At 36.1% G+C, this 24,765-nt stretch overlaps 1 protein-coding gene across 3 annotated transcripts; it reads left to right on the forward strand.

Moving 5' to 3' along the window:
* Nucleotides 1-86: 86 nt before the first annotated feature.
* LOC121423318 (antiviral innate immune response receptor RIG-I-like) lies at nucleotides 87-24,765 on the forward strand. 3 transcript variants are annotated; one of them, XM_041618673.1, is made up of 18 exons: nucleotides 87-286; nucleotides 392-509; nucleotides 3,735-4,021; nucleotides 4,871-5,095; nucleotides 6,042-6,104; nucleotides 7,520-7,612; nucleotides 9,056-9,255; nucleotides 10,591-10,824; nucleotides 13,158-13,232; nucleotides 14,381-14,543; nucleotides 16,196-16,291; nucleotides 16,820-16,989; nucleotides 18,131-18,269; nucleotides 18,747-18,995; nucleotides 19,678-19,845; nucleotides 21,475-21,629; nucleotides 22,910-23,184; nucleotides 24,334-24,765. In XM_041618673.1, the coding sequence occupies exons 3-18, from the start codon at nucleotides 3,745-3,747 to the stop codon at nucleotides 24,536-24,538; spliced, it is 2,787 nt and encodes a 928-aa protein (XP_041474607.1). In that variant the 5' UTR covers nucleotides 87-286; nucleotides 392-509; nucleotides 3,735-3,744; the 3' UTR covers nucleotides 24,539-24,765. The 3 variants fall into 3 exon arrangements, with proteins under 3 accessions (XP_041474607.1, XP_041474606.1, XP_041474608.1); XM_041618672.1 differs by having other exon boundaries at nucleotides 87-509; XM_041618674.1 differs by lacking the exon at nucleotides 392-509.

A 24,765-nucleotide genomic window follows, 5' to 3' on the forward strand; every position in this document is an offset into this window, starting at 1 on the left:
GGGGGAAATCCCAGATGCGGGAAATCCCAAGTTGGCCGCTGTATCTGGGGATTCCCCAGTCTGCTAGTCTGCTCGATTCGTGCGCTGTCAGAAGACTCGAAAGCTATATATATAGGGCTAGGCTCAAGGGAACCCGGAAGGGAGCTGTATACAGATCGGGATCCACCGATATATATGTACATGTCAACAGGCTACACTTTTATACGCTGCCTTCTTTTGAACTAACCAAACAATCTGAAATTAGGAAGATCTCCTCTCCCTGATCAAACCAAGCAGGACTCCGGAGGTGCGTCTTATTAATATTAGTCATAGTTCAACTTCAAGGACCATAGTAAGACAAGTCAACGCGAATCAATAAAAAGATATTCTTCAATTCCTTTTTTCATTTCAGTACTCACACTTTCACAGTAATGACAATGTATTGCTGTTGACATGGTTGAGCAGGATCGATCTTCACGGGGATCTTTATATAATTTCGGTCATTTCAATTCATATCAAGACACCGTTTGGTAAGTTAATTTCACTACAACTAGATCTATGTTGTTGCGCTCTTTTATCCTAAATCGATCTAGACAAAAAGGCTTCAATCTGTATGCAGTTGGTGTAGTTCTACTGACCTATAGGTTGGTTTAACCATACAGGTAGAACCTCCATGGTTAAACTCGACAGTAAATCTATTCTGCTAAATCATGACTGTTGCTTAGTTTATGGACTTATTACAATAGGAAACCATGAACAGTACGTGTCATCAATTATATATTTTTGTCTGATAGAGCTTCTACTTGTAATCCATGCATAATTATGCCAGAAAGGTTGTCTTGACTATTTGAATATGAAAATAAATATTTAATTGTTTAAGGTCTGCACATAAAAGTTTATTGGTATTGGCAAATAATATATGCCAAGACTTTTCATATTTTGTGTTCCAGGACTGAATATCTTTACATCAATTTAAGCCAAAATAAGTGTAACTTGGCTGTTTTCTGCATGGAGACTGAAGCTAACTATTTTGGAACTGATAGGCCTACTCTTTGTCATTCCCAAATCATAATTTAGATAGATAAATTAATTTGTCTATCAATTTACCTTTTTCCCATTCCTTTGACAGAGATGACAGGGGGGGGGGGGGTGAGGCCAAATTGTTATGGTCTACATAAACAACATTCATTCAGCAATAAATGTCAATGACTTGGGTAGGCCTATCCCAGAAAAAAGGAAACCCTTCTTTGGAGATACACACTTACATACACGGGGGCTGCGGAAGCAGGGGGGGGGGGGTTCAGCCCCCACTTTTTTTCGAAAACCTTGTAAAAAATCTAAAAATGACCATATGATAGTGATTTTTTGCATGGTCAGCCCCCCCCCTCCACTTTGAAAACTGTTCCGATACATACATACACCCTCACCTACATACACGCATACATACATACATACACACATACATACATACCTGCATACATACGTACGTATATATATATATATATAGAGAGAGAGAGAGAGAGAGAGGGGGGGGGGGAGATATATATATAAATAATCACAAATGGTTTAGTAAATGCTGAAGAATATATATCACAATTATTGAAAATAATATATATCACAATTATTAAAAAATATTATTAAATTATTAAAAATGTGTTGGAAATTAGTAGTAAATGTGAGATTTGCCTTTGATTTTAGATTGGTCTCAATTTAATTCAAAGATGGCTTGCCATATATTCATGGGAAACCGACATATTTTTATTATTTCTTTATGTTTACTCTTTTAGTATGGGTAGAAAATAAAAGTTTGCCTTGATGAATATGTCTTCTCTGTCAAATATACTTTTCATAACATACTAAGGATGGGGGCATTTGAAAGTAATATATAGAGGCTTAATATATTTTTTTCTTTATTGTAGTTTAGTTTTCTTTCATCAGGTCAAGTTTACATAGGTCTTACGTAAATTCTATTTAAATTTTTTTGTAAATTAGTGGGTGCTGTACGTAGCCTGATTAGTACACATGATTGTTGGAGGCATGCTCCTACTTTTGAATAAGAGCATTCCTCTCAAGCTTATTGTTCCTTATCAGGCTCCAGCATCTATTTTTTAATGCCACATATGGTACGTTAAGCAATGTATTCTCTTAAAAGTCAAGTCCACTACAGAAAAATGTTGATTTGAATCAATAGAGGAAAATTAGACAAGCACAATGCTGAAAATTTCATCAAAATCGGATGTAAAATAAGAAAGTTATGACATTTCAAAGTTTCGCTTATTTTTATGAAAATAGTTATTTGAACGAGCCAGTCGACTCTCTCTAAATGAGAGAGTCGATGATGTCACTCACTCACTATTTCTTTTTTTTCATTGTTTGATTTATACAATATTTCAATTTTTACGAATTTGACGATGAGGACCTCCTTGCCTGAAACACAAAATGTTAAAATAATGGAATTCCACGTGTTCAGGGAGGAATGAAACTTCATTTCATATGACAATGACGAGAAATGAAAATATTTCATATTTCATATAATAAAATATAAAAAAAAATAGTGAGTGATGTCATCAGTTCCTCATTTGCATACCGACCGAGATGTGCATATATATAACTGTTTTGTGAAATGAAGTGAAACTTCATGCCATAAATTTCTTATTTTACATCCGCTTTTGATGAAATTTTCAGTGTTATGCTTGTTGAATTTTTCTCTTTTTATTCAAATCAAGTTTTTGTTGGGGTGGACTTGCCCTTTAAGTGAATTGCATGGGTCTGCAAATTCTTTCTAATTATTTTGTTCCTCCTTTCTTTTGCATTTTAACATTTAACAAATAACTTCTCGTTATTACCATGCCTGGCTGTATACAGACTTGCACTCTTGATAATGGTTTTAACTGAATTTTAAATTAATTGCATAGCCAGTAAATGTGCAATATTTTCTCAATGGTTTTCTGTAAGGCTTGCATGCCTCTGGGCAACAACATTGAATGTTATATTTGCGAGTCCTGGCCCATGGATGTTCATTTTTACTCTTTTCTTCATTTATGTCATTTTACTGATTTATACCTAATCATTCATGGTGTAATTTCTGTATTTCCGCTATTGCACAGTTTGTATGTTTTTATGGCCAAATAAATGATAGTGATTATTAGTGAAAAAAACGATGATGATAACATTGATGATAATAGTAATAACAATAATAATTATAAGGACAATAATAGTGATAATAACTCTAATACTAAAAATGATACTGATGACTATTGGAAATTATCTTAATAATGTTTGTGGAATGTTTTTAAACTGAATTTTGAATTAATTGCATAGCCAGTAAATGTGCAATATTTTCTCAATGGTTTTCTGTAAGGCTTACATGCCTCTGGGCAACAGTATTGAATGTTATGTTTGCAAGTCCTGGCCCATGGATGTCCATTTTTACTATTTTCTTCTTTTCTGTCATTTTACTCATTTATACCTAATCATTCATGGTGTAATTTCTGTATTTCGGATATTGTACAGTTTGTATGTTTTAATGGTCAAAGAGATAATCGTGAATATTGATGAAAAACTTGATAATGATGATAACAGTGATAATAATAGTAATAACAATTATTATAATGACAATAATAATGATAATAACTCTTAATATTAATAATGATACTGATGAACATTGGAAATTTGATAATGCAGCTTCCTAAGATGCTTTCTAATTTTGTAAATCATGATACTGAAAGAATAATGTCATATGATTTTTCTAACAGATTTGATGCCATGGCGTCGAGAAGTGTACTGTCTGATGTCGAACTTGTCTCCATTGCGAATAAGTTTACTCGTCGGGAAGATTTCTTCAAACTTGGAGTTGGGTTGAAATGTGAGATTTCTACACTGATTTATTCCATTCAAGTGTACGCTGATGTGTTCACAGCAACTTTAGTTACTCTTCAACAATGGAGGGATCATAAAAGCGAAGGAGATGGCACGAAGACCAGACTTTTTGCAATCTTGAAGCAACAAGGATTTGACACTGCTGCTAATGTGCTGCTCTCAGGTGAGTCCTGCTCTCAATCCACTTGAAACCCAGGCTATCAGTTCAACCTCCATCTTCCCAATTCTTATTCCACTCTTCCTCATCATCAAGTACTGTTCCTCCTCCACTGCATCCTTTCGTTTGTCTTCCATTCCCTTTTCTTTGTTATTATTAATAGTAGAAGTAGTACACCTAGTATAGTTATAATAATAATACAAAATAATAATGATAATAATTATGATGATAATAATGATAATAATAATGATAATAAAATGAAAAATAATTATTATTACTTGTATTATTATAATTGTTATTGTTATCATTATCATCACAATTGTTATTATCATTATTTCTATTGTCATCATTTTTATTTATATTACTGTTATTTGGTCATCCATCATTTTATCTTAGATTTCTCCTCATTCTGCACCTCCATTTTGATTGCCCAGCATTTCACCTTTATCCTTATACCTCACTCAGTCACATTTCCCCTACAGCAGCCGTACCGCGAGTCGAAAACATGAGTTTTAACATTTTTTGTACCAGCTATATATGGGTGGTTTGAATACTATGAGATAAAACAGCTGCTTTAAACTCGCCGTAAGGTGGCCATAGGGGAAATGTGACTGAGTCATTAAGGTTGAGGTTGGATTAAACCTTGAGGTTGAAGTGTCTGTAATCCACAAGCAGAGATTTTTAGTAATGATATAGGATTTGTATAGCACACGTATCCACCTTTTTAGGTGCTAAGCTAGTCTACCGAATCTGGTGCTCACAGCATCTTGAGGGATACTTCCTGCTGGTACCCATTTACTCCATTTACCATTTTTAAATGACTATTTTTTTTCTTCTTGACTTTGTTTATTAAAGGTGATAGTGCTTCTGATAACCAGATTCTTGGGGCCTATGCACCATCTGAGAGTTCAGCAAGTATTACGAAGAGAAGTGTTACATTCGAGAGTGATGGGGATGATATCAGCATGGTCACATCAGCCATGTCATCATCTGATTATTCCTTTTCGGTCAAGAAAGACAGCAAATTCGATGGAAAGGGTATGAGCTCTCCAAGTGTTTCTTCTCACAGAGGATCAGAATGTAAGTATCATATCATATACCATCTTGCTTGTTACTCAAAATGTAAAAAAAAAAAAAACTGATGAGTAAAAAAAAATACATGGCATGCATTCATTGATTAAAAGATGTTATAATTCTTTTAACAATATCACTAATATGTAAAAAACAAAACAAATATCTTTATGTGGTGGCGTTGTGATCTTGTGGTTAAGACTCTCCTCATTTAATCTTCGAGACATCGGTTAGGTTCCAGACCGTGGAGTGTTTCCCTTCAGCAAAAAATTTACCCATATTGTGCTGCACTCAACCCAGGTGAGGTGAATGGGTATTACAAATGTTTACAAGCTGTCAAGCCTTTATGTAATTGTTTGATAGATGGAGTTTAAAATAACATTTAATTGGCAGATAATAGTGATGGCTGGCAGTGGGCCTTTAGTGGTCTGTGCTGGTTTTGTCAGCCTGTGTCGGCAACCATGGTAACAACAGTGCATCATATGCTTAATTACAAATAGGCTTTCAAAAATATAGATAATGCCTACATTGGTAAATAAAAATCGATTGAATCCTGCCTGACCTCAGTAAAATGATTTTTTTCTTCAAATATTTCATCTTATTATAGCAATTCCTTGTTTGTAAGCAAATATAGTTTTCTATACAAAGAGTTTGATCAAGATTAGCGGTATATATGTCGAATCAATATTAAAAAATGAAATCAATTATGATGGGTAAAGCTTTATTTTCATACATGCCTGAAGACAAATTATGAAGGTAACATGATTTAAAGAAAAGAGATGTTGATTTGAATTGAATGTGGTTCTATGGAAAGTTGGCTTGGATGACTTTTTTCTCATCTCATATCAATGTTCAGAAAAAACTCATTTGTTAAATTATTGTTTGACTCACTTTGTCTAATTAAGTACTTCAGAATATATTTCCAATAACTTTGTTTGCTTCTACTTGAATGCAGTTCCAAGTGAATCAAGTAGTACTGGATTAACACATACTTTTAGACAACTAGATGTCATACCAAGTAAGAGAGTTTGTTAATTTCCATTTTTTCTTTTTTTTCTTCTTATTTGAGGATAGCTAGTATGGCTTCAGAATTTAAAAAGGTTTTAGAAAATCATGAAACCTTTTGTTTACTATTAATGAATCGTTATTCCAGTAGAAAATGTGAATAATATGTTCATACAGCTGCTAAAGAAGTTATATATAACTTTCAACAAGAAAAACAAAAAGACATACTGAATTGAAGTTAGTAATATATTAAGTCATACATTTATTATAATAAAATATTCAACCTATATGCATGTGTGGGGGTGTGTGTGTGAGTGAGTGAGAGGGTGTGACTGTGGAGAGAGAGAGGGAGGGGTGATTGTGTGAGGTATAGGTGTGCGAGTGTGTGAGGATGAATTAGGTAAATGTGTGTGTGTGTGGGATGAAATACAGTAAATATTTGTGTGTGTGAAGGTGTGACTGAGGAGAGAGAGGGAGGAGGTGATTGTGTGAGGTATAAGTGTGTGTGTGTGTATGTATGTGGAGATGAAATACAGTAAATATTTGTGTGTGTGACTGTGGAGAGAGAGGGGGAGGTGATTGTGTGAGGTATAAGTGTGTGTGTGGGTGGGGATTAAATGCAGTAAATATTTGTGTATGTGTGTGTGAGATTGTGACTGTGTGTGGAGAGAGAGGGGGTGGGTGATTGTGTGAGGTATAAGTGTGTGTGGGGATGAAATGCAGTAAATATGTGTGTGTGTGTGTATTTGTGTAGGATGGAATACAGTAAATATGTGTGTGTGTGTGTGACTTAGGAGAGAGAGGGGGAGGTGATTGTGTGAGGTATAATTGTGTGTGTATATGTGTGGGATGAAATAAGTTAATATTTGTGTGTGTGGCTGTGGAGAGAGAGAGGGGGGGGGGGGTGATTGTGTGAGGTATAAGTGTGGGTGTGTGTGTAGATGAAATGCAGTAAATATTTGTGTGTTTGTGAGATTGTGACTGGAGAGAGAAGGGGTGGGGTGATTGTCTGAGGTATGTGTGTGTGTGTGTGTGCTGGTATGAAATACAATAAACATTGGTGTGTGTGTGTATGTATGTGGGCTGAAATACAGTAAATATTTGTGTGTGTGTGGGGGGGGGGGGCTTTGATGACCATTAATAAACTGTATTCTGATATTATTTATATCATGATATACTGGATATCATACTGCATACTAGTAAATCGCAGTGAGCGTTACTTATACTCATCCATATGGCTCAATATTAAGGGTGACTTTTTAAAGAAATAATGAACAAAAATTTGATCATTTTGAAAAGATTTGCTGTTATCACTACATGGACCTTTTTTCAGGGCATAAGAAAAAAGTAAATGAATTAAGCTTTGCTCAGAAAACAAGTTGTTTCCCATGTATATCTGCATTAAAATCAATCAATGTTTTGATTCAGATACAGGTAATGATGGACGTGTTGCAGATTGGGTCAAAAAAGGACATGGTTTACCAGAGATAAGAGGAGCTCCTGGAGCTGATAGGCTTCCAGGTAAATCTTAAAGTAAGGTGGTTTACGAACCGTCTGGGACCTATCTTACAAAAATTACGATTGATCTGATCAGCCTCAACTGTATGGAAAATGAAAATCCATCAATGTAATTTTTCTCGACAAAGAGTTGGGGTCACACTCTTGTTAACACACTTTTAAAAAAAAAGTGTTATTTAAGCATCGTGATTGGTCAGAAGGTGTCACATGACTTTCTTTTCCATGCATTGTACTGGAGTGTAAACGAAAAAAAAAATTGCCCCTCCTATACCTTTGTCTGATAACAGTTTTCCAGGGCACACTGTCAAAGCCAGTTTATCTTGTAATCTTATGGAAAATGGATTGCAATTAGCTAGCATCAAACTTTGTGAGAAGTAATGGTAATCGCTGCAACAAGGCTGCATGTTTTGGGTGTAGGAAATGATTTTGTACCATATAATGGGATAACGGACATCCCTTTTGGCAAAGGTTTGGATAGGGATAGATAGAGACAAATGGAATTAAGTGTTATAACCATTCAATTCTACTCAGGTTGTTCAAGAACAACTGTTGATATGTATTATACCCACTTAGACACAGGGGACAAATTTACACTTATGCTGGGGCTGGTGCTGGGGAGAGATTTAGCACACGAAATACTCAATAGAGCCCTGGGCCCCATTGCACAAAAGTTGATATCATATTAAATTTGCCATCCATTGGTATGTTTCATGTTACCCTTGATTTTGATTGGCTATTGAGCCATGTTACCATGATAATTACCATTGAAGTACAGAGGTACCATAATAGTAATTTTTATGCAACGGGGCCCTGGAAACTAAAAAAATAAGAGCCCTGAAAATTCCAATTCACCCCAGTTTTAAAGCTTATTCATTGTTGCCGGTTTAGGCTATGAGTAAGGTGTGAAAAGTTGCCCCAAATATTAAAAACATATATATATACTGTATATTTGCCTGCTCAGGCTTCATAGTAGCATATCTTGCAAATCTTATCAAGAGAAACATTGAATTTCTGACAAGTAAAAATAGAGGTCATATCTCATAATCATTACAAATTACTTTCTCTTCAAAAATATCCTGATTTTTCACAACCATTTCCAGAAGCTTCCCCCCACAAAAATCAGAAAAGATAAGAGGGGTTGGTATTAAAATTTTGCCCTCCCCAGGTTATCTGATCAGCTAGTGTGAAAATCAGTTTGATGCATTAGTATATCGGTAGGGAATCAATCCCAGATCCCTTTAAGGTGGTCATCATTTTTCCCCAGTTCAAAGGAGTGGTGGTATACCAGTCCTGTAAAAGAAGAAGAAATAGATTTAAATGTTCTATTTAGACCAGAGATTGCAATGCAAATTGTCAGAACTGATAATTTCTTCAGTCTTCAGTGATTACGACTTTCAGTAAACAGTGCCAAGATTGTTTTTATAATTGTTCATGATTCATTTTCAGGTATTCAAGTATCAATTGGTCACCTTGAAACCTTGAAGCTTGAAGATTATCAAGTAGAACTTGCTGAGCCTGCTCTTCGAGGCCTTAATACATGTGTAGTAGCCCCGACCGGTTCAGGGAAAACATATGTTGCTGTTGCCGTGGCTCAGGAAGTCCTTAGGAGAGCACCGGAGAAAAAGGTTATCTTTGTTGTAAACCAGGTAATGATATCAGGGGAGAGAAAAAAGTTGCGATCAAATGCAAGTCAAAAAATCACCCATATTTGGAACTTGCACTTAACCGCAAGTCCTTCTGCAACAGGCCACAGATGGGCTTTCATTTTGAGCTATCATTTTTTTTTTACAAATAACCTTATTCTAATAGCTTTCTGACAAAGATTGTATTATATCCCACAGTAGGAATCAATGCTTATCTCTTCAGACTCTGGATGAACTTGACGAATTAGGCCTATGCTTTCTGATAACAAAATTGAAAGTGGTTGGTAATGGGAATGCTAATGTAGGATTCTACTTTTAAAGTATTCTTCAACATATGTGAGGAAATTCTCATAGCAGTGCTTAGATTGATATCATCAACAAAGTGCATTTGAATGTTTGAATACTTTCAAGTGAAGTTATTACAAAATCACATTGTCAAATCCATCTACAATACATGCAACAGTACATCACATAATTGTGGAGGCGCAATAGCTCAGTCGGTAGAGCGGAGGATTCGTATTCCGGTGATCCAGGTTCATTTCCCACTTGGTGCACTAGTGCCCTTTCTTAAGACATTAATCCTCATTACCAGGTCCTTCGGAGAGGTCCTCTGGTTGCTTGTTTATAAGCATTCATGCTTTCTTAGAAATCAGTTAAAAAATTCCCACCAATCAATCTATCAATCAAAAATAAGAGCAAAAAAAAACATTTGGTAACTGGAGCCGTATAATACAAAATGCTAATTGTCGTAAGCCCTAAATAATATTTATTATTTAATAAATTAAGCTAAATCACAATATTTATTCATCAAATTCCGTATACATTCTATTTCTGATATAGATGATGGCAGTCATCCTTAAAGAATGTATTTACACTATTTACAGAAAAATATCTTTTTCTAAAGACATTATTTGTTTATGGCAGTATATAAAAATATCGTATGTATATTCTGAATGTTATCTATAATATTCATGATTTTTTAATTAATCATTTTTTCATGTAATCAGTTCTATAACACAGGAGGGGATGTGGAGATCAACCACTCATTCATCAATGGAGCCATTCACCAAGTTGTATTCTTTACATTTAGGTCACATTGAAATCTCGAAGCTTGAGGATTATCAAGATGGAATTGCTCAGCCAGCTCTTCTAGGCCTTAATACATGTGTAGTAGCCCCGAATGAGAATGAGATGGACTTTTAATTATTTTTAGATTGAAAATTACAAACTAATTTTGGATTTGTCCAATTTAGAGTGTAGTCCTCCCTTGTATAAACAGAAAAACATTCTACAATCAACTGTCTGATCCATATACGTATTGGTTCTCTTTTTATATAGGTACCTCTTGTATACCAGCAGAGTACCGTCTTCAAGAAATACATCAAAGATGTTGCGTACATCTGTGGCGATCATGGCCAGTCCCAGGATACACGTCTTCCCATAGACCAGGTCTTGAAGAAGAATGACGTGGTGGTACTAACGGCTCAGATACTTGTGGATGCCTTGGCTAAGGGACAGGTTTCTCTAAAAACAATTGGACTGATTGTCCTTGACGAGTGCCATGAGACAAAGGTGATTTTATTGTCTCACCTGCGAAGCAAAGTGAGACTATAGGCGCCGCTTTTCCGACGGCGACGGCGACGGCGGCGGCGGCGGCGTCAACATCAAATCTTAACCTGAGGTTAAGTTTTTGAAATGACATCATAACTTAGAAAGTATATGGACCTAGTTAATAAAACTTGGCCATAAGGTTAATCAAGTATTACTGAACATCCTATTAGAGTTTCATGTCACATGACCAAGGTCAAAGGTCATTTAGGGTCAATGAACTTAGACCATGTTGGAGGAATCAACATCGAAATCTTAACCTGAGGTTAAGTTTTTGGAATGTCATCATAACTTAGAAAATATATGGACCTAGTTCATGAAACTTGGACATAAGGTTAATCAAGTATCAATGAACATCCTGCATGAGTTTCACGTCACATGACCAAGGTCAAAGGTCATTTAGGGTCAATGAACTTTGGACGAATTGGGGATATCTGTTGAATTCCCATCATAACTTTGAAAGTTTATGAATCTGATTCATGAAACTTGGACATAATAGTAATCAAGCATCACTGAACATTTTGTGCAAGTTTCAGGTCACATGATCAAGGTCAAAGGTCATTTAGGGTCAATGAACTTTGGCCGAATTGGGGATATCTGTTGAATTCCCATCATAACTTTGAAAGTTTATGGATCTTATTCATGAAACTTGGACATAATAGTAATCAAGCATCACTGAACATTTTGTGCAAGTTTCAGGTCTCATGATTAAGGTCAAAGGTCATTTAGGGTCAATGAACTTTGGCCGAATCGGGTATCTGTTGAATTACCATCATAACTTTGAAAGTTTATTGGTCTAGTTCGTTAAACTTGGACATTAGAGTAACCAAGTATCACTGAACATCCTGTGCTTGTTTCAGGTCACATGTCCAAGGTCAAAGGTCAATGAACTTTAGCCGAATTGGGTGTATCTGTTGAATTACCATCATAACTTTGAAAGTTTATGGATCTGATTCATGAAACTTGTACATAAGAGTAATCAAGTATCACTGAACATCCTGTTCCAGTTTCAGGTCACATGATCAAGGTCAAAGGTCATGTAAGGTCAATGAACTTTGGCCATGTTGGGGTTTTTTGTTGAATAACCATCATATCTCTGTAAGTTTATTGGTCTAGTTCATAAAAAGAGGACATAAGAGTAACCATGTATCACTGAACATCTTGTGCGAGTTAGAGTAGTATGCAAAGTCAGCACTGCTACTATATTGAACTGCGTGATGCAGGTGAGACGGCCAGAGGCATTCCACTTGTTAATTTATTCATTACAGGGGCCCATCATACAAAGACTTGTGATTGATCCGATCAATCACAACTATGGAAAGCCAGCATAAAATGCATGTTTGTTCAAAAAAAAATCTAGATATGATGTATATTCATGGATTCATTGTTTTCTAAAAAAAATCACCATATTTATTTTTATTTATGAAGGACATGTGCAAATTTCCAGTAGAAAAAATATGCCGCTGATGGATTTCCATGGAGTTACTATTGATTGGATCAATTGTAAGTCTTTGTAAGACGGGGCCCAAAGCTACAATTTGAACTATGCCACATGAAACAATGGAATGTTGAAAAGAATATTTCCCTCATAGGGTTTTAAATAGGTATCACCTAGTTCCAGTAGGAAGCATGTTAACGCTTGGTCTACCTAAGGGGCAATGATTTTCATCCTGCCACAGTAATTTCACATTCATTTACTTATAGATATTTAGGTCTTTAAGCCCTAATTCAATTCCATTAATACTTAAATAATGAAGTACATTACTTGAAATCTAGTTTGGATACATTGCTTTAGAATGCTTCATGCCTACAGGATGCAAAAGTTAATTTAATAATAATAAAAATATTCCGCATTTATATAGCGCTTAACACATTGGAACAACGTCTCTAAGTGCTTTACAGATATATACATTCCAACGAGAGTTTCAAGACTCATTAGCTAGGCATACCACATAGGCTTTCGCATCCTACCAGGTACCCATTTAACACCTGAGTGGCAAATTGTAGATTGCCGCCTTGCCAAAGGACGCTTCGCCATGATGGGATTGCTGAACCCCATTTACTAATGGAGAATGGCTCATTGTTACTTGATTGGACCCCTTTGCATAAAGCTTCGCGACTGATATATGATCAGTTGTAATAATCAGCTGCATGATCAATTGCAAAGCTTTACGTACAGAGCAAGGAAAACATAAATCTTAAAATTTCGCAAGCATTCATGTTATGATTCTTTTTATTGTTATGATAATGAACAATATACCGGCGTCAATGATAAGGTTATTTCATTTTTATTTCAGAAAAAGAGTCAATACAATGCTATCATGGCACAGTACAAGCAGCAGAAACTGAATAAAGTGAAACCCCTCCCCCAGGTAAGTCTACAGTATCCCACTTATCACTTAGGGGGTGTTGTAAAAAGAAATATCGCAATCAATCGTAAATATTCTGTTGCAGTTTTACAATTGGTTGATCACTTTTAACTATCAAATCAGATCACACTCATTGCTTAATGGAGCAGAATAGCAATCAATCGCAAATTTGCAATTGCACAGCATTTGCTTGATTTCGAGAACAAAAATATACTTGCAGTTGATGGCAAGTTTCTTGTAACACCCCATTAGACACTAATGTCTAATGCAGCATAAGCAGTCGCCCTGACTTTAGCAGAGTAGCTGTTAGTCCTATTACGTGCTTCTATGGTTCAAGTAATAAATTCTTTTTGATAGATATTTTGGGGTTTATTTCACATAAAAACACACAGTTTGTGAACTTTCTTACTTGGCCTAAATCAACATTAGGAAGGAATAGTTTGGAAGGTTGAAGGCTCAATCTTTTATGAATGTCAATGATCAGTTGCGCCGCATCTTGTTCAAATTTGGACAGCACAAAAGTTTTCTAATTAGGCACAATTGAATGAGGCCCAAATGACAAAAGACACAACATGTGATTTTAAACATTCTTCTAACATTTACCTTCTTCTTGATCTCATTTATTTAACTTAGAAAATGCAAGGGATTCATGGAACGGAAGTTTATAACCTCAATTTCCTTTGTTTTGTGATGGCTTTTGTGTCATTTGCGATGTGACTGTGAGGCAAAAAGCTAGCTGAGGGTTGGACAGATGCAATTGTTTTGAAATGTATGTCTGATAAACTGAAGCAAATTTTAGGCAGGGGCAAATTATAATGAAGATCAGAGCCCTTTAATTCACATTTTTCACTTCTTCATGGAATAAGATTAATTTGCAAACAACTATTTACATCAAGTTTTATGATGTGGCTTCAATATCAGTCACTTTGACCTGATCTGTAAATCAGATTGATAAATTTATTTCTACTAAAGCTGCTGTGGGTGGTGCCATGGTCGAGTGTCCTAAGATGCCTGACTAGACCTTTTAAGGTCTGGGGTTCAATTCCCCTGCCATGGCACCTCTGCCATTAAGCAAGGTATTTAGTCATTCAAAATGCTATATGCATTCTTGGTTACTGCATTCTTAACATTCCCAACTTTTTTTACGCCAGATCCTTGGCATGACAGCATCTTTGGGGGTAGGTAATGCCCGTACTCACAAGAATGCCATTGAGTACATGCTCAAGATCTGTGCCAACATGGATGTTGTGAAGCTATCCACCGTGAAGAAACATAAAGAAAGTTTGGAACAGGTTGTCACAAAGCCAGATGAAGGTGAGAATAAATCTCGCTTGTCGCTCCATCCCCTCCACTTATTGTATACCACTGTAAAAGAGACTTGAAATGTGATGGGAAAATTACCTGATATCAATGGAAGACCACAAGAAGGTTACTCAAAATACACAGGAGAAATCTACTACATGAAATCTACAGTAGGAAAACACCAAATCATGTTACTTGACATCTATAGTAGATGAAGTTACTTGACACTACCAGTCGATAGAGTTGCTTAATATCGGAGGTAGATGGAATTATTTGAAATTTACAGTAAATGAAGTTACTTGACATTAACTGTAGATGAAGTTATTTGACATCTACAGTAGTTGAAGTTACTTGACATTTACAGTAGATGAAGTTGCTTGACATCTACAGTAGATGGAGTTACTTGACATCAACTGTAGATGGAGTTACTTGACATCTACAGTAGATGAAGTTATTTGACATCTACAGTAGATGAAGTTACTTGACATCTACTGTAGATGGAGTTACTTAACATCTACAGTAGATGAAGTTACTTGACATCTACTGTAGATGGAGTTACTTGACATCTACAGTAGATGAAGCTACTTGACATCTACTGTAGATGGAGTTACTTGACATCTACAGTAGATGAAGCTACTTGACATCTACAGTAGATGAAGTTACTTGACATCTACAGTAGATGAAGTTACTTGACATCTACTGTAGATGGAGTTACTTGACATCTACAGTAGATGGAGTTACTTGACATCTACAGTAGATGAAGTTACTTGACATCTACTGTAGATGGAGTTACTTGACATCTACAGTAGATGAAGTTACTTGACATCTACAGTAGATGAAGTTGCTTGACATCTACAGTAGATGAAGTTACTTGACATCCACAGTAGATGAAGTTACTTGACATCTACAGTAGATGAAGTTGTTTGACATCCACATTAGATGAAGCTACTTGACATTTACAGTAGATGAAGTTGCTTGACATTGATAGCAGATGAAGTTACTTGACATCTACTGTAGATGGAGTTACTTGACATCTACAGTAGATGAAGTTACTTGACATCTACTGTAGATGTCAAGATGTAGATGGAGTTACTTGACATCTACAGTAGATGGAGTTACTTGACATCTACTGTAGATGTCAACATGTAGATGAAGTTACTTGACATCTACTGTAGATGGAGTTACTTGACATCTACAGTAGATGAAGTTACTTGACATCTACTGTAGATGTCAAGATGTAGATGGAGTTACTTGACATCTACAGTAGATGGAGTTACTTGACATCCACAGTAGATGGAGTTACTTGACATCTACAGTACATGGAGTTACTTGACATCTACAGTAGATGAAGTTACTTGACATCTACTGTAGATGGAGTTACTTGACATCTACAGTAGATGAAGTTACTTGACATCTACAGTAGATGAAGTTACTTGACATCCACAGTAGATGAAGTTACTTGACATCTACAGTAGATGCAGTTGTTTGACATCCACATTAGATGAAGCTACTTGACATTTACAGTAGATGAAGTTGCTTGACATTGATAGCAGATGAAGTTACTTGAATATAGAAAGTAGATGAACTTATTTGACATATACAATGAATATATTACTTGAACGCTGTAGTTGTTGGTCATGTTATAAATATTCATTTTTTCCCAGGAATACACATTGTGACGGGAAGAACTGATGATCCTTTTGCTGAAGAAATACAGGACCTCATGTTTAATGTTTTCACATTTATCAACTCAAGTACAGGTAGGGGATTCAAATGTTAGTGACTAATAGTAAATAAATCGTGAATTGGTGTGAGTTTGATCACCTGGTAGTACATTTTTTATAACATGCATATTGATATGCTATGAAGTTTACAATTTTACTTCATTTAGACGATGTCGATCCTTATCTTCTTGAGGTGGTTCAGCTTATGAAAATTGTACATGTATTTATATGTTTGCATTTTGAATGGAATACTTGAAATGACTGTTTGTTTAGCTTTCTTAACATAACTCTTAAAAGAACAGGGGCTCGTTGCATAAAAGTTGTTTTCAATATTAACTTAACCATCTGATGGTAATTAATATAGTAACGCAAATAAAAATCAAGGATTCCATACAAGTAAGTTACCATAATGGCAACTTACATGGTGAGACCAAGAACCTTGTCATGTTGTAATAGTTTATCTCTTAATGTGTAAGAGGTTCATAATTTTGATGGGTAGGGGTTGAAGTAATTCATTGGCTGTCTCACGATGGATCAAAAGTTGGAATGCTTTATCGCTTACAGGAAGCACTGTTCTTAAAAAGACAGTCGACAAGCTCTCTAGCCTCAGAAGCAGTAACCATTCCAGAGAGAACTTCAGCCATGTCCTATGCAAGTTACAGAAGGAGATTGCCAATAATTCTCAATCAAATGATTTGCATCTCAGTCTCATGATTTGTGCAGAATACCTCAAGGTACATGTAGTCACTTTATATGATATAATAATAGTAATATCAATATTGATAATGTATGTAGTAATAATAATTATAATGATAATAATTATAATAATAATAACTATAATGATAATAATAATCATTATAATGATAATAATTACGATAATAATAGTAATGGTTATTTATATATGTGCTATACACAAAAGTATCACATTGCTTACGATTGTCAGACTTAGTAACAAAAATATATAAAATTGTGTACATTTAAAAGAATCACCTAATTGTTTTCTCAGATACGCCGGGTGAGGCCTGATAATGATAATTATAATTATAGTAATAATGACTTGTAAAGAGGATATTACATAACATTTAACATTTCTGTGAGCTTCCAAAATGACTGGATATTATTACCCTAACTTTAACAAGCCTTTCACAGTGCATTGACATGGTACAAACTTGATTGTCGGAATATTAAGAATTTGAATTACCTTTAAGACTTAAGGTGAGTTTAAATGCAACACTCTGTTGTAATATCACATATTAGTGATTTTTACTATTTTACTTATGATACTCCCTCTCTTTTACAAGTCCCTTGGTAATTAAGTTGGTTTATTTTCAATTGGTCCAATGCCAATATGTCCAATTACCAACTCGTCTACTATCATTTTGGTCCATCGTCAGTTCGTCTACTATCCACATGGTCTAATTTCCATTTTGTCCGCTCATTATTTCATCTAATAACCAGTTGATCCAATAACCATTTAGTCTATGTACCATTTGGTATAATTGGACTAAGTGTTAATTGGGCACATTGAATGAAAATAAAATTGATATAAGACCAACTGGTTACGAGACGAAATGGTCATAGACACACTGGTGATTTAGACAAAGTGATGATTGGACCAAATGGTTGGTTTTAGGATGACATGTTGATGGACATAATGGCATCAGACTAAATGAAGGTAGACCTTGTGATGAGTGGACAAGATGTTAGTCGACAAATTGGCAATTTACCATGTCAAGTGAAAGTCTCTCATAATTCTAGTGACATTTTATTCAGTCCGACTGAGGAGCAATTTATTCAACTGATTTTTTTCCCAGTCATTGTTTATAGGTTATATGAATTTTTCTTGATTTCGGGTATTTTAAACTTGTTTAAAAGGAATTCAGCAGTGGGCTGGCCATCCATGAAACCGTACGAACCAAAGATGCTTTGAATTATCTTCGAGACTTCATTAACACGAAGAATAAAAAAACTAAGTTCATAGATGCAGAGAAAATTCTCCTCAGAATGTTCACAGGTGAGCAAATGTTTGTTCAGGGAAAGGGAGCTGGGCTTCCACTTTTTCCGTAAATGTATACAGCAACATGAAAATGACTAATGTAATTTAGGGGGGATTGTTAGCACCCCCCAATTGACCCCCACAGATTAATAAGGGTTAAACTTGGTTCATACGCATGTTGGAGAGATAACATGATCAGATTTGGGGGTCATGAGGTCAAAGGTCACTTGGTTATATCTGAAATCATCTTGTTCTCATGATAACTTAAGAACTGTTTAAAACCCAACTTCAAAATTTGATGGATTTGAGTAATGTATTTGATAATCATATTTGTGAAAAGTCACAAAAGTAATTTTGTTCTTGAAAATGATGTAAATTATTCTCTACTAAGAAAGGATTGATATACATTGCTTTATGTGTTATATAAGGAGCATTCAAAAGCAAATAGGCCTTATTTGACTAAGGACAATTTATATGTGTTATTGCTCTAAGCAGAGAAGCAGCAGAAGCTTGAAAGGCTCTCAAGGAGTCCCAACTCCCCAGACAACCCAGCCCTGATAGAGCTGAGGATCCTGATGGAGCGAGACATCGCCAAGTGTCAGGATCAGGTGACTCGTGGTTCGTTCCGAGCCATTCTCTTTACCCAGACCATCGCTTCTACTTGGGCCCTCAAGAATTGGGTCATGGAGACGGAGGCCCTCAAAGATCTTCATCCGGAAGTCTTGGTTGGCTGTAGAAACCCAGGTGACTAATTATTAGACTCCTTTCAAAGGGAAAATTTGGGGAAAGTGTTGGGAAAGAAGGGTAAAGACAGGAGCTGGTGACTTTTCAATTTGTATGCCCACTAGATGAGATGACGTACATGAAAGCACAATAGCCAACATTATGTTCATTGTAGACCATATGCATACAAATTCGGGTTGTAGCATGTGCAACACTCTAATATAGAAGAAGGGGGGTTGGGGCTTGGTGGCCATGGAGCCCCCAAAACTTTGATGACCAAGAAAAAAAGGAGAAAAGGAAAAAAACTATCACAAAATTAGATTTTTGTATTAAAAGGGTTAACTTTTTTGCCTGCTGGCTTCGTTCACTTGCAGATTTAAAAAAAAAGATGTTGCTCTATATGCAAATTCTAGCCCCCTCATTACGCAACTGTTGTGTACGCACAGACTCTCCGTCTGTTATCCTAGCGGAAGACTCGATTTGGGGGAAATCCATGTCACAAACTGTTGATATGTCAGGCACCAATAGTCGAGTTTCAGAATGCTCAAGTAGGCAAGCGCAAGCCCTTCAAGGAAAGAAAGTGACCAGCTCTTCATTTTCATTAGCTCGATTGATTTACCAGTATGTCCTTGGACTGAACACAACTATAGCATGGTTAAAAAATGTAATTTTCTATATTTGATTTTATTTTCGTTGCCTCAAGGTATGAATTTACGTCACCAGACCGAAGTCCTGGACAAATTCCGCAATGGCGTACACAGGCTTCTCATAGCAACATCAGTGATCCAGCAAGGCATTGATGTCCCAGATTGCAACTTTGTATACAGATACAACTACATCACTGATGCTGTAGCCCGTATCCAAGCCAGAGGTATATTTTCCAGAGATTTTTCATTAAAAACTGCGGTGTGTTTGTTGAATTCTGTCTCAAGCTGTTAAAGAGTCAGTAAATATTTGTATGTAATCTTAGTATTTCCTTCAAACATAGCCCTTCGAGAACTTACCATGCAAACTTAGATCATGGATTACTCTGACGAGTAAGTCCATGCTTAGACATTTGAAACATTACATAAGTTTTTGTCTCACCTGCGAAGCAGAGTGAGACTATAGGTGCCGCTTTTCCGACGGTGGTGACGTCAACACCATATCATAATGTTAAGGCTAAGTTTTTGAAATGAAAGCATAAGGTTAATCAAGTATTACTGAACATCCTGTCTGAGTTTTGAGTCACATGACCAAGGTTAAAGGTCATTTAGGGCAAATGAACTTAGACTGTTGGGGAATCAACATCAAAATCTTAACCTAAGGTTAAGTTTTTGAACTGTCATCATAACTTAGAAAATATATGGACCTAGTTCCTGAAACTTGGAATAAGGTTAATCAAGTATTGCTGAACATCCTGCCTGAGTTTTGAGTCAATGACTAAGGTCAAAGGTCATTTAGGGACAATGAACTTTGGCCAAATTGGGGGTATTTTTTGAATTACCTTCATAACTTTGAAGGTTTATGGACCTAGTTCATGAAACTTTGATATAAGGTTAATGAAGTATTGCTAAACATCCTGCCTAAATTTTTAGTCACATGACCAAGATCAAAGGTCATGTAGGGTCAATGAACTTTGGCCAAATAGTGGGTATTTGTTGAATTACCATCATAACTTTAAAAGTTTGTGGATCTAATTCATGAAACTTGGACATCAGAGTAATCAAGTATCACTACACATTATGTGTGAGTTTCATGTCACATGATTAAGATAAAAGGTCATTTAAGGTCAATGAACATTGGCCAAGTTGGGTTTTTTGTTGAATTGCCATCATAACTTAGAAAGTTTATTGGTCTAGTTCACACAACTTAGACATAAGAGTAATCAAGTATCACTGAACATCCTGCGAGAGTTTCAGGTCACATGACCCAGTTCAAAGGTCAATGTATTTTGGCCATGTTGGGGTATTTGTTGAATAACCATCATAAGTCTGAAAGTGTATTGATCTAGTTTGAACTTGGACATAGAGTAATCAAGTATAATTGAACATGTTAGTTTCATGTCACATGACCAAAGTAAAAAATCATTTTAGGTCATTGAACTTTGGCCATTTTGGAGGTTATTAGATTGCTGTCATAACTTTTAAATTTTATGGATTTAGTTTATAAAATGTGGATATAGGGGTAATCAAGTATCACTGACAAGTCTTAGGTTGCATGATCAAGGTCAAATGTCATTTATTGTCAATGAACGTAGTATTGTATCATTATATGAATGGTGTTTCTTGTGAATAATTATTTTTTAGTAGTTTTCAAAGTCGGCACTGCTGCTATATCGCGTGATGCAGGTGAGACTGCCAGAGGCACTTGCACTCCACTTGTTTAAGTGTCAGGAATTAATTACTATACCAATGTAGCTAATACCTTGTTTGATTTGCGCTCTCTTGCATTGTTGTTTTTGTGCTGAATACATCCATGTCTCTGTTTCACTGGGAGTTTTTCACTCTTGATTGGTAAGGTCGAACCCGGAAACGAGGAGGGCGCTTTGATCTGGTAGTCCACAATTTCAGAGGCCTGGAAGGGAAGGATAAGCTTAGTAAGGAACAAGAACAGATCATGCAGGAAGCTACTGATGCCTTGTCATCACTTACTATTGAGCAGATGATACAGGGGGTAAGTTGGTATTGATCATAGAGATGTATATATTGACACTAGAAGGCATACTTCGTATAATACATCTAGGCCCGTATTCTGAAGTCGGGTTTAACTTAAACTCAGGTTTAAAGTTGAGGTTTAAGTATGGACAGCCAATTGTTACATAATTACTAACAGTAGAGATATTAGATTTCAGCTCATTCGGCTCTCAAATCATTCATAATTGTGTTGGAAGTATTAATAGACGATTGTCTTCACCATCGATGAATCAGGAAAGAGCACAGTAAACATAAGAATCATACAACATATAACAATTTTGATACTTTTGGCTTCCCATACTTAAACCACAACTTTAAACCTGAGTTAAGTTAAACCTGACTTCAGAATACGGGCCCTAGGATCTAGGCGTAGTAAGAAACAAGAGTAGGAAGCTATTGATAACTTGTCATCACTTACCATTGAGTAGATGATACAGGGGTGAAGTTGGTATTGGCCATAGAGATACAGATATTGGCGTAGTTCATATATAATACATCTAGGAGATAGGCCTGGAAGGGAAGGATAAGCTTAGTAAGGAACAAGAACAGATCATGCGAGAGGCTACTAATTGCCACGTCATCACTTTCCATTGAGCAGATGATACAGGGGGTAATTGGTATTAACCATAGAGATGTATGCTAGATGGCATATGTCATATATATATATATATAATACATCTAGGATCGGCTTTGTGTTGCAGAAACAATCCCGTAGGAACTCAGCTGCACAGTATTCTGCTGCATAAATGCTAAGCTGGTATAACCAATTACATGGGAACATTTTATGTCCAAGTTCATCAGTCATATAGGAGAGGGGTTAAGGATGAGGTAATGGCCAAGCAAGGATTCATTCTGACAACGTCATGATCATGGATCCAATGCTCTAACTACTAGACCACCCATCCAATTAATTCATAATTTACATACTAACCAGGTGCAGATAATGGCAATTTGGATGAAAAGACTGACATCAAATTCTCAGAGGTTGCCTGGCATAGCAATGCCTGATTAAACGAAACTGGATTCCACACATCAAACCCCATAAATTATGAAATTATCTTTCTTTGATTCTTTATCATTTATATAAGGTAGATGTCTGATTGACATTTACAAACAAAAAATGAAACAAAAAAAATATTCTGGAAAAGAAAGGTTCATCATAAGTCACCAATCTCTCACAATTAGTGTAATCTCACACCCAGTCAAATTCATATATAGATGATTTTAACAATCTTATATATTTTAATTGATTTTGCGTAGACTGGCCCATACCAGAAGCAGCGTGACGTGCAGATCTTCAATCGACAGAGACCCAAGCCGTTAGATGTGCACAATCATAGTTACCATTGCAAACGTTGTAACGCCAAAGTCTGCTTCTCGGCTGACATCAGAGTTGTTCCTGGAGGACATCACGTGGTCGTCGATCGCCAGATCTTCGGCAAGGTCAGGATTGTGGCTTCCGGCGCCCAAGATCAAGAGCATGAAGAAGATGTAAGACAGTGGTCATCTGTTGAACATGCCAAGAAAGAAATCAGGTAAAAGATTGGATTCTACAACATAGTAAATTCATTGAAAATGCCTGTCAAATCACGATGAACATCTCAGAGGCGTTTGTCAAAAATTGGTAAACCAGAACAGCAGATCGTCCTAAGATTCGGGGCTGATGAAAAAATGACATGTCGTTTTTCCAGAGGGGCCATTTCATAAAGCTGGTCGTAAGTTAAGAGCAACTTTAAGAAAGACTGGTGATCCTTTCTTGAGCACTAAACCATCGGCAATGAATATACCATTTACCGCAAGAAAGGATCATAAGTCTTTCTTAACTTACAAACAGCTTTATGAAACACCCACCCAGATGACATTGATGTTTACAAAGGCTGCTTTGCTATGAAGGGGTTTTGACAATACCCTCACAGAAATTTTCAAGCTTTTGGCAAGCTTGAGGCATGCTAGTAACTAGCGTGCGGCTAGCTCAATAAGCGTGTAATATGCGTGCAGAGTGATAGTTAAGCGATCTTTTAGCGAGCAGGAACTGTTCGCTAGCATGCACTCGCTTATTAAGCGAGCGCCCTGCTAGTCACATGCTAGCAGCACGCTTAAATTTCTGTTGTGGTAGATTCTCAACGTTCCACAAAGCATCTGCGTATTGATTGTGAAAACTTTGGTTCCTTATCTGGAGTCTCCCAGAACGAATTTGTAAGTCGGAAGGGGATGGGCAATTTTTTTTATGCTTTTGTACATGTACGCAGAAAAAAAGTAGGGCCTAAAGCCCCCTTAGCCATACCCCAGTCAGTTCTGTTGCCCTTGTGTCAAGATAATTACTTAAGACCTGAGGTAGTTTATTCAACATCACATATTGTTTCGTTGTGACGACTATTTTTCTTTGGAAGGGAATTCTTGAAAGTTAGTTTTAGGGGCAAAATTTAGGAGTGAAATATCGAAGTGTATTGTACGGATTGGGGGATATTTTACACTGGTTTCTGAAAACTAGAAAAACACTTAATGGTGTTCATTTTCTGAAAATTGTTACAATGGTATTTAAATGGTTTATTCAAGAGTTTGTACTTTTCCTCCATTACTCTTTATAGTTTACTTCATTCTAAAGATCAGAACGTTCATTTTTGGTGCACTCTTCGTAGCTACATGTACATGACTTTAAAAGCACACCTTTTTCTTTCATACAGATGTGTTGATGAACGATGTGATTTCAAGCTTGGAAGTATTTTGAAATGGAAAACTCGGACTCTGCTTGCATTTTCCATCGACGCACTAAGGCTTCGGTCTGGAATTAAGAACAAGACCTGCAAGAATTGGGGTTCACTTCCATTTATATTTCATGAAGTACCAATGGAAGAGGCTAGCTTCGATGACATCCCTGGCACTGTGTGATACAGTCTATCCTGGGGTGACAAGTGCCTAATTAGGTAGAAGTCAGACTAAGTGCTTAGATCGCTTGACTTTCAATTTGTTTTTAGTGTTTGGTAATGGAAATACCAGGGGATGTGTCCTACTCCCTTTTCAGCATGTAAATATCCTTGATATTAAGCATTGACCAAACATTCAATAAGTTATCAATAATTTATATTATCATACCTGTCTTATCATGTATACTACAG

This window comes from Lytechinus variegatus, chromosome 10 (genome assembly GCF_018143015.1).
Source record: "Lytechinus variegatus isolate NC3 chromosome 10, Lvar_3.0, whole genome shotgun sequence".
Taxonomy (NCBI): Eukaryota; Metazoa; Echinodermata; class Echinoidea; order Temnopleuroida; family Toxopneustidae; genus Lytechinus; species Lytechinus variegatus.

Excerpts from the sequence above, each read along its gene's own strand:
- LOC121423318 (XM_041618672.1), top strand. The coding sequence starts at position 3,745 with ATGGCGTCGAGAAGTGTACTGTCTGATGTCGAACTTGTCTCCATTGCG. Across the intron at positions 16,292-16,819 it reads ATTTATCAACTCAAGTACAG|GAAGCACTGTTCTTAAAAAG; the intron begins GTAGGGGATTCA and ends TATCGCTTACAG. Across the intron at positions 21,630-22,909 it reads TTGAGCAGATGATACAGGGG|ACTGGCCCATACCAGAAGCA; the intron begins GTAAGTTGGTAT and ends GATTTTGCGTAG.